General features: G+C 41.6%; 1 protein-coding gene across 11 annotated transcripts in view; it reads right to left on the bottom strand.

The window, feature by feature from the left end:
• Window positions 1–9,056, bottom strand: part of USP40 (ubiquitin specific peptidase 40) — an 83,880-nt gene extending 74,824 nt beyond the window's left edge. For 7 of the 11 annotated variants that reach the window (XM_044945306.2, XM_025289184.3, XM_044945308.2 and 4 more), the window contains exons 1-5: window positions 8,923–9,056; window positions 7,616–7,830; window positions 4,469–4,536; window positions 3,217–3,330; window positions 457–621 (exon numbers count right to left, since the gene is read on the bottom strand). In XM_044945306.2, the coding sequence (XP_044801241.1) occupies window positions 457–621; window positions 3,217–3,330; window positions 4,469–4,536; window positions 7,616–7,811 (543 nt within the window). In that variant the 5' untranslated portion in view covers window positions 7,812–7,830; window positions 8,923–9,056. Of the gene's footprint in view, window positions 1–456; window positions 622–3,216; window positions 3,331–4,468; window positions 4,537–5,242; window positions 5,467–7,615; window positions 7,831–8,922 lie in introns of those variants that run through there. The other 4 variants (XM_025289182.3, XM_025289180.3, XM_044945305.2 and 1 more) reach the window with 4 other exon arrangements.
• Window positions 9,057–10,862: the final 1,806 nt, after the last annotated feature.

The raw sequence follows: 10,862 nt of genomic DNA on the forward strand, positions 1-10,862 counted from the left end.
TTTCTGAGGGACGTCAATAAACTAAATCCAATATTTAATTACAGATTTGTTAAACATTCCTCAGTGTTTTCCGTTTTTATTACCCAAGTGACTTTCTTTACGATATTCCAACCACTGACCCATGACGACACTGGCTTTTCTCATGATGCCACAGGTCCCTACTGTAAATATTCCCCAAATCTACTTTCTAAATATTAGAGCACTAAATAGAAGATTTAAGCTATATCTTTTTTTTTTTTTTTAAGCTCTATCTTAAGATATCTACTTCTTTCAGTTTACATGGAGGAATCTGGATTATAAATTTATAATCTGGGAGCATCTAGAGTACAAGGGAAAAAGTGATGGTTATTTATAGTAATAAGCACATTAATCCTCATATGGTACAGATCACAGATTTAATTACATGAATTATAATTTATGATTTAACTTATTACTAAAATACTCTTGCATATTCACCTGCTTTTCACTGACATTCTTACATTCTTTACAAACAATCTGGTTAACAATGGTTCCGTGATATAGACGGTTGATGAGGTCATGGCCGGAGGTTCCAACTAAAGAAGTTTCCAAAGCACTAAAGAGAATTCGATTCAGTTCCTGCACATCATGTTGCCTCATTTCCTATAAAACAGGTAACTTTTAAATGTAATTTTGTGCTTCAGAATTTTAAAAACAGATTTTAAGTGATATTAGTTGAAAAACACAAGACTTATTTAGAAATCCAAAGGCAAGCCTCCATCAAATGTAAGGATGACTAAGCTAAATGAGCTGAGAGCAGGCTAAGAGATCACCACCTATTCTCACTTTTACTACAAAATGAAAAAACAAACAGATGGTGTTCAGTGTGTACATGTAACTCAAGTCACCCGAGAACAGGAAAGTGCATTTGTTTGGCAGGAAACCACATACATGGCTGTGCCAGAGGAGAGGAGAGGAGAGGAAGGAACAGAACAGGCAGAGAACAGTCAGGCAGCGTGTGCACAGAGAAATCACAGATCAGAGGGACAGGTAAACACTGAATTATCAGCGTTTGAGAAGAACTAGAGCTTACTGCTTTGACATGTGGACCAACAAAGCAAGACTAACACACTGCCTGGAGAAAAATTCTGATGGTATTTGCCTTAACCTGCAGATTAATTTGAAAGCCACCGAGAAATCATTGTATGAAACTGTGTGTGAAGAGGACGAGAACCATTTATAAATCCAAAGTCAAGGGGCACACCAACATATAGGAGTGGCGAACACAAGAACCAGCACAGGAGCCCAAGGAAGGACCAGGAACATCAGCAAGGGTGGTGAGCACCACTACTGAGGGCTGCAGGGAGTGGAGCAGTATCTCCTGGACTTGGCACGTGGACGCCGTGAGTGACTGTGACTGGAAGGGTAGAAAGGAGGGAGAGGAGCAAATGGAGGGTGCAGAGGAGTGGGCTGAGAAGATGATTTTGAAGGTACATTTCATGGGAAGAGAAGCTGATAAAGGGATGAAAGCTGGAAAAAGATGTGGGACCTAAGATCTTTTTCTCAGTTTCTGACACACAAGATACTAGGTGATATAAATTTCTCCAATATCACTGGCTCTGATGGGACAGAAAGTTTGCGGAAGTTTCAAGCTCTGTTTCTGAACAATCCTAAGTTTGGCAAAGGTGTCTCCAAGACCTCTCTACCACTGCAGGTCAGTCTGAGAGGGTTTCCTACAAGATTTTATTTAGAAATCAATCAATCAGGTTTTCACATCTTTAAGAAGGATGAAGGCAACAAGAGGAAGCTCTTTATCTAAGCAGAGAGAAATCCATCAACTGATGACTAGGTTAAAAGAAGCCAAAACACAGAGGCATATCCATCCGATAGAATATTATCTGGTAATAAAAAGGAATGAAGTGCTGAAACATACTACAACGTGAATAAATTTTGAAAACTTTACATGAAAGATGTTAGCTACAAAAGTTCACATATTATATGAAACTATTTCTGTGAAGTGTCCAGAAGAGGCAAATCCACAGAGACAGAGGAGAAAAACGGTGGCCAGGGACTCAGGGAAAGGGCACGCAGGGCTGGGGAGGAATTGCTAATGGGTACGTGGTTTATTTTGGTGGTAGTGAAAAAATGTCCTAAAGTTGACTGTAGTGACCATTGTACAACCCTTGTGATGCTTGTACAACTCTGAATATACTAAAAAACCATTGAACTTGTACCCTTTCAAAGAGTGAATCTTAGGGTATGTGAATTATATCTCAATAATTTAAGACAATACCTTTAAAACAAGGAAAGAAAAAGGAATTCACTCTAAGCACCTGCCCTACACCAGAAACGTAACATACACTCTTCAGGGAATATATTATACCCTATTTTACTTCCAAGCCCAAACCTGACTTTTTCAACCACATAGCATCGTCCAGTTAATTAGTGTTACTGGTTAGAAGACAAGAGTCCACAGTTTATTTCTGAAGGCAACATAACCTTATCCTGATCATTGCCTCTTTAAATTCTGTGGTGGTCTCCCATACCTTCGTCTCTACAAAAATACATCTATTTCATAAAAAAGTGAAGACCTGATTTTGACTTTGTACAGCTAACAGCTCATCAGTATTGACAGTGTGCATCTTCACTTAGTGCTGCACAGGTTTAGTGTTTGCATATAGTGAAATACGCTTTAGGAGTGCAAGCAAAAAAAAAAAACCAGGAGGAAGGCCACACACACAGTAGGATACAGGAAGAAAATGAAGTGAGTCAGGAGAAAGGCAGGACAGGGAAAATTAAAAGACCTGCCAAGAATGATTTCACTGTTTTGCTTGAAGAAAATGTTCAAAATTGGAATATCCAGATTTAAACACATAAAGGCAGATATATTAATTGCCAGTCAGCTTTTTAAGTTGGTAAGTGGTTTTCTATAAAAATGGCAATTTTCCATTAACATAACAGGTATCACATCTCAACTACACTGTACAAAGGGTAGAAATGATAAAAACCAGCTCTTATAAACATTTTCCCCTGTATCCACAACCCCTTTCCCCAATCCCAAATGACATCCATTCATAAAATCCTGAGTAACAGCAAATGTCTAAAATGTATTTCTGGCTTGTAATTGTGTAGTATTAGAAGTAAATATTTAAACAATATCCTGAGACCATAAGATAAAATTAAAGGAAGCTAGATAACATGAAGCCAGTTTCACTCTTTATTGCTGGTAATATTTCCCTGGAAAGCTGACCTTCGTACCTCATCACTGGTCCACCCAAAGCTGTCAGTGAGGTCAGCTGTGGATGCAGCTTCCTGGTCTAAGAGGAGAAGCTGTGCAAACAACCGCTGTAACTGCAAAGGTATGATTCGGACCTGAATGAGAAACAAACGCGCTCCTGGATGAAATCTTTTAACTGTTGGCTGGGCATTTTTAAAAGAACTGTGTACTAGTGTTCTCCTATCTCCTAGTCGATTTAGTTCACTCAGGAGAAAATTTACGAATACTGTGAATGATGAACACATTTATTTTTCTTTGAAAATTCTAATTCAATACAATTCTTAGCTACCTGGAGCTCTCTACCTTGGCATAGTACAGATTAATATTAAAACCCACACCGGCCCTAATAAACCACCCAATTAATCAGACTGACAGGAACTTAAGTGTCCAACAATTTCATCCTTTTTCCAAAACTGCTCAGATACAGACATACTCCCTATGGAAAACTTCCCAGCCGCAAAAATCTCACAGGGCCGGCTGCACCCTGCCTTTGCTTTCTTCCTGCCGGCACCACACCTGTTCTGCTCCTGTGGTGTGGGCTGGGTCACTGAGAATGCTGCTCAGAGCCTGCTCTGAAGACTGGACTTAAATATCTAAAGTGAGAATATGCCAGACACTTTATGGCAATTTTGCATTGTCATAACATTTCTTTATAACAAAAGTCTGATCTGCAACAGATTGAGAAAAAAACAAAACAAAACAAAAAACCAGGCTCTTTGCCATACATGGAGTTTGAGAGACACTGGGCTGATCATGAAACTCTTACTAAGATAAGTACAGAGTGTAGTCTGGGGGTGATAAATTTCTGAATGATATTTAAGCAAGGGAGGAACATGATTAGATATGCACTTATAGTAAGCCAATTCCTCAGTTTATCTCCAGAATACCAGACTGAGAGAATAATGGTCTCTATTTTTGTTCTTGCTACATGTAAGTGCATTAAGTGGGTTTTTTGGTAGTGGTTTTTGGTTTTTGGTGTGGATGATTTGCAAATATCTCCTCAGGGGAGAGTGAGGCTGTCTATAAAACAGTAGCAGCATTACAATTGGAAAGCAATTCTCTAGAAGGGAAATTCCCTTACCAGTAAGGTAGAGGGCAAAGTGCTTTCTAAAATAAAGAGTATAATTTGGTAATTAATAAAATTACTTATTTCTATGAATAAGGAACTTAATTCTTTCCTTAAATCATCTCCTTAATATTTCAAAAATCCCCTGTAAATCATGGATTTAATACCTTTGCATCAGGTTTATCCTTGTCCTCTAACGAACCAAGCTCTTCCGGGCCAAGAGAGAATAAAGCTTCTAAAGAAAAAAGTAGAATCAAGAGATGTAAATGACATTATTTCATTTTTTGAAAACTGCTTTAGAAAGCCAAGGCAACCAGTTAAGTAAAAATCAGCTAAAGATTCAGAAATAAGATTATGACAATATTTATATCCCTACACCACACATTTTGCTTTCTGGTAGCTTTATTTTGAGGCTTCCCTGGTGGCTCAGTGGTAAAGAATCTGCCTGCCAATGCAGGTTTGATCCCTGGGTCAGGAAGATTCCCTGGAGAAGGAAACGGCAACCCACTACAGTATTCTTGCCTGGGAAATCCCATGGACAGAGAAGCCTGTGGGCTACAGTCCATGGGGCTGTGAAGGAGTCGGACAGGACTTAGTGACTAAACAACAGCAACAACATTACTTTTGACCACGGACTATAAAGTAGAAGCTAAGGTTTCAATATGAGAGAGCTGTAAAGGGAAAATCATACAATTAAAAACCCTGCAACACCATAAATCTTTGGTGGCTTCCGACTGCCTATGGTAATGGGTTCCAAAGGCCACATGAGTAGAATTAGGAAATATTTAATAGGATTACAACACTTACAAGCCACAGGTGAGACTGCCAACCACTCCTTCATAAGAAGGAGCACCTTTAACTCTGAGATTATGCCTTTCTCTTTTTTGGTAAGAAAATATCTTTTCTGCATCAGGGGTAATAGCAGACGGCAGTGAGCTTACCTGGAAAAGAAAAGTTGGTAACCCACTGCTGGTCTCCAGCATTTTCTTTTAATTCAGTGTCTAGGAATGCCATCCAATGGGGCACATTTGAATCGTTGGGAAGTCTGTATTCAGACAGGAACTCCTACTGGGAGACTCTGATATACTTGAGGGAGAAGGGATGGAACAGATATTGTCTTGCACTGAAAACCACTACTGCCTTAGTGATTACTGTTACATTCTTCCTGAGTTCCCAGCAGGAATTGGAAAATAAAAAACATGAAGGTTGTATATACAAAGGTTAAATCATAAAAACCATAGAGACTTTTACAATCATCTCCTACTATTCCCAGCTACACTGACCTGGGAGTACAGGGGAACCAAAGCTAGTTCTGCTTCTTTAAAAAGGATTCCAAAGTTTCCCTTCATTCTGTCAGTCCTTACCCTTTTCCAAATTACACTTCCCCATCAATGAGCATCAGGATTCATGCTAAGCCTTACAAGTGCACAAGTCACACTAACGTGTCAACCCATGTGCTTGGCCAACCACCTGCTTTGCTAGAGGAGGGCCTGGGGTTTTCAGTCCTATCCTTGCTTAGCGGTACTCTCAGCGACCAGCCTGCCTTCCAAAACAACCACCTTTCTCAGGCTTTTTGGATTATTTATAAAAATATTTTTATTTTTATATTTTTATTGAGTATAGTTGATTTATATACAACTATATAACAATGTTGTGTTAGTTTCTGCAGTACAGCAAAGTTACTCAATTACATAGTCTCCTTTAAAGGCTAATTTTCTACTTCAAGTTGCTTTTAATTTCAATTATACTAAAACTTAGGAAAGATTTAACCTCCTTAAGAATCTGCTTATTCATCTTGCAAACTTTTAATGGTGGAATTACTGAATGCATTGGGGGGGGGGGGCGGATATTCTGATGGAGTGGATGGAGTCCAAGATGAGATGCAACACTCTTAAATCCCAAATTCAATTCAAACCATTAGAAGGGCCTAGGAAGGGGTTGATGATAATTTCACACCAAATCTCTGAAGGCAGGAAGTCTTTGTAAGCTTAGAAACAACAAAAAACATCACAAAACTTTGCTACATTTGGTAGTGGTAGGAAGGGGGTGAGACAGTGAATAAAAGCCAGGATGTCTATCCTCAGAATAGGGAGACATGTGAGGAGCTGAGCTACAGGAGCTTTGTAGTTGGAGACCCTCCAAGGCAATGTGAAGGTAGAAGAACATTAAGACTGACACTGCTGCAGAGGAAGCTAGTTGGCAAAGGGATCTGGGGACAAACGTGGAGAAAACCAGGGGCAAGGAATCAAGGGTCCAAGCAGGTAAGGTAGCTTCCTGTAGGTGGTTTCTAGGAGATTCCCCCTAGATTCTTAAAGCAAATCTATTAATTGAACTATTTTGACTGGGTTTCTATTCCTTGCACATAGTCTGTTATCTAACACCCTGTATCTCTGGAATTCAGAATTTCCAGATTTTAGAAAGTTACTATGAAAAAAGGGTTATATATGTTAACATTACATCCCCAGGAGGGTGTGGGACTAATAGTATCTATTAACCAATATTAACCTTAATATTCCTGTAAAAAATGTATGACCCACGTGAGATAATTAAGACTAGAAACAGTTTCACATCAGGTCAAAGTCTGAGGCCAAACAGGTTCATATTATTAGATCATGTTGTTAGAATTTTCTGGATTTCAGAATTGCAGATAAATGACTGTAGTTTGTATGAATTAATATGACAAAACCTCCCCACTCCAAAGAGAAGCATATAAGTGCATTGAGTAACTCTGGTTTAAGTGTTTATTACTTTGAGAAGATAAAAAAATACAAATACTGAAACAATAATGAAGATTGGCCCTCATGACAAAATTGTCTTTACGTTGTATTTTAAATTATGCTATTTAGTCTCTAAGTCGGGTCCAACCCTTTTGCCACCCCATGGGCTGTAGCCCTTCAGGCTCCTCTGTCCATGGGACTTCTCAGCAAAAGTCTGGAATGAGTTGCCACTTCCTTCTCTAGGGGATCTTCCCCAGCTAGGGATCAAACCTGCATCTCGTGCACTGGGAGGCAGATTCTCTACGACTGAGCCACCAGGGAAGCCCCATATTCTAAATTACAGGAAGGAGTTACAGAAGAAATACATTGCTTTTTAGTTTGTTACTGAACATTACTGTGATCATACAGAAAATATTCATAATCTAAGCTTCACATTTCTCTGCAGAGAATTACCAATTTATGTCCCTCATAGGAACAATGAACACATACTGTGGAATACACATTTAAAATAATTCATCTACTTGTGATTCTGCATGATTAATTACATATAGAGATGAGGGTACATATTACTAGCCAAATGCATGTAACATATCATACCTCTGAATTCAGGTGTGAAATGAAGAGTCTGAAGAAGGGAATTGAGGTAACAGGTTCCACCCTGATTTCTGATTCCACTTAAATTGGTGAATTCTCTAGGAGCAGGTGGCTCCAAAGCATTGGTCTTTAATCTCTTCCCTTTTCCATTATTATTTGACACACTGGAATAATCTTCTTCAAATAGGTCCCCAAACATTGTGAAACTAAATACTACCCTTAAAAAAATATGACGTTATATAAATGTCTTTATTTTTAAAACAGAATTTCCCCATATCTACCCCTTGGGAGATTTTAAGTTGCTCCTTAAGAAGTCTGGGCTTTGGAGGCAGCAAGACCTGAATTTTTTTCATCCCAGTTCCACACTACCTGTGTGACCTTGGGCGAGTTCCTTAACCTGCGTTCCATGTAAAAATGGGATAACAACTGTCATGCAGGATCATTAAAAAAAAATCAAATAATGAAAGAAAGGCATTTAGTCTATAGGGTTTAGCCAACAATAAATGACGGTTTTTTTTTTTTTTTAAGGCATACTGATATCACTAGTGAAAAAACAAACAAACAAACAAAAAACCCATCAATACACCTAATCCGCTGAGGTGGCAAAGTCAATCCTAGATTTTGAGCGTTGACAAGAGCCTGGGGACCGTGAATCACTTCCCCAAATCTCTGCTTCTCACACTCCTTGTACCAGATTGGGACAGCTAAAAAAGTTAAAACAGAACAAATTAATCCCTACAGGAATTTAATACCGGCCCCAAAGCTGGACAGCCCGGAGTTTCACTGGAGGGGGGGAAAGTGCCATTTAAGTCGTCGGGCCTCAAAGGCTCACAATATTTATCCAGTGATCTCGATATTAGCTCCTGGGGCGTCAAGCATCCGCTCAAGGTCTCACTCACATCGAGTGTGGAAAAGGGTTCCTTGGAAGATGAGAAACGCAAAGGGCCTAGCCCAAAGTGACAGGAAACGCTGAAGTAAAATTTTTCTTTTCAATCCGTTCCTCAGAAAAAAAGCACAAAAATAATGGAACGTGAACGTGTGGCCTCGAGCGCGTGGCCTGGATTCCGGTCTCCCCCACGCCAAGGCCGAGGCCAGGCCCTCAAGTCCTTCCAAGCAACCGCGGAGCCTACGGGCGCGAGACGGAAGAGGTGCCCGCGGCGCGGAACCGCAGCTCCCCACGCCAGGAGAACACCGCATCTCGGGGCCGGCCCGAGCACCCTCTCGCCTCGCCCTCCTCAGGCCGTGCCGCCCACACAGTCCCTACGCCCGCCTCGTCCCTCCCGAGACCCCCGGCCGCCGACCCCACTTACAGCCTAAAGCCCAGACCCCCGCCCCGGACAAAACTCGAAGCGAAACAACGCGCGGCAACGGGGCACCACCATGATGGCGTATGCAGTTCTCCCGCCGCCCCGTGCGTGAGCAATTTATGGAACGCGGGGACTACTTCTCCCAGGATGCCCTGCAGGACCTCTGGCCCGCCGCGCAGGATCTTGTGGGTAATGTAGTCCTTTTGCTCCGAGATTTAGGCCTTCTGGTACGATGGACGGTGTTAGCTTTTAGTCTACTGGCGGTTTCGCGGGTTCGCTAGATCAGGCGGCCACTCATTCATTCGCTTTTTAAAAGTTTTATATTTATTGCTGTTCGTAACTCATATTGGAGAAGGCAATGGCACCCCACTCCAGTACTCTTGCCTGGAAAATCCCATGGACAGAGGAGCCTGGTAGGCTGCAGACCATGGGGTCGCTTCACTTTCACTTTTCCCTTTCACGCATTGGAGAAGGAAATGGCAACCCACTCCAGTGTTCTTGCCTGGAGAATCCCAGGAACGGGAAGCCTGGTGGGCTGCCGTCTCTGGGGTCGCACAGAGTCGGACACGACTGAAGCGACTTAGCAGCAGCAGCAGCAGCAAGTCATATTAGTTAGAGAATACAAAGATCGCTTGTCTTTTGGCTTGGCTAATGCTAGGTTACTTCAACCTTGGAAATATTTGTGTAGAGCTTCAAGGGTGCAGTGTACTTTCAAAGACATTTTACAAGTGTATCTCCAGTGAAAAGTGTTCCACATAACTTTGATCCTTTATAACGTCCTCAGTATTTGTTTTGTCTGCACCCACTCTCATATCCAAGAAAGGAAAGAGGAAAGTGTTAGTCGCTTCGTCGTGTCCAACTTTTGTGTCGGACCCTATTTGCGTATTGACTGCAGCTCTCTAGGCTCCTCTGTCCATAGGATTCTCCAGGCAAGAATACTGGACTGGGTTGCCATTCCCCTCTCCAGAGGATCTTCCCAACCCAGGGATGGAACCCGGGTCTCCAGCACTGTGGGCAGATTCTTTACTGTCTGAGCCACCAGGGAAGACCCTCATACCCAAAGGTACACTAAAAATACCTCAAAATCATGCTCTTTTGCCCGCTTGAGCATGTATGGTGGGCTATTTTCATAGTTTTGTGGGGGTTTTTTTGGCTCTTTTGGTATCTCCTGTCCGATCCAGCTTCCATCCAAGAACAAATGAGGCAGACGGGGAGAAAATCATTTTGACTTAAGCTAAAGGTTTCGGAGATTGAGAACAGCAATAGTGATAGACAAAGTCACAAGGCAGGAGTTGAAGTGAATGCCAGCCTGAGGGATTTGTGTTTGGAACACAGGAGGGACATTTCCGTGGTTGCCATGTTCAGGATTGTCAAGAGGGAAAGCACTGGAGGCAGAGAACCAGCTAGCAGGCTGAAGGTCTAGCCCAGGAAACCACAGTGGGAATTGCTGGTTCTCAAGTCTCATTTCTCTTGGCAGCCTCCTCTTCGTGACTCTCCTCCCTGGCTCTGAGGCACTCTATTCTGCCATTTCCCTTACTGCCTTTTGATCGTTTCTTCTTTGCCTTCTGTACTTCATTTCCCTCTTCCTCAAATTTGAGTAAATATTCCTCAAATTTCCATTCTCAGGTCAAGAATGAGCCCTGGAAGATTAGCTCCTGAGGATACAAGCTCACCCTTGTGCCCAGCTCTATCCCTGCCATCTCAACAGTGACTGGCTCAGTATATGATCTTAATAGATATGTGTTAAATGAATGAATGGTTTATTAACACCACTGTCATTTCCAGGTCTTGGAGCTGTATTTGAAATTTCATCTTTTCCGCACAAAGCAAATCATTTGTGACTCAGAGTATTGCCTGGGCAATGCTTGTTCCATGGTTCCCTCTCTTCCTGTCAGATCCTTTCTCATTAAGTCTCATCCACTTGAGGATGACAGCCTTTTAGG

The sequence above is a fragment of the Bubalus bubalis genome, chromosome 6 (genome assembly GCF_019923935.1).
Source record: "Bubalus bubalis isolate 160015118507 breed Murrah chromosome 6, NDDB_SH_1, whole genome shotgun sequence".
NCBI classification, from domain to species: Eukaryota; Metazoa; Chordata; class Mammalia; order Artiodactyla; family Bovidae; genus Bubalus; species Bubalus bubalis.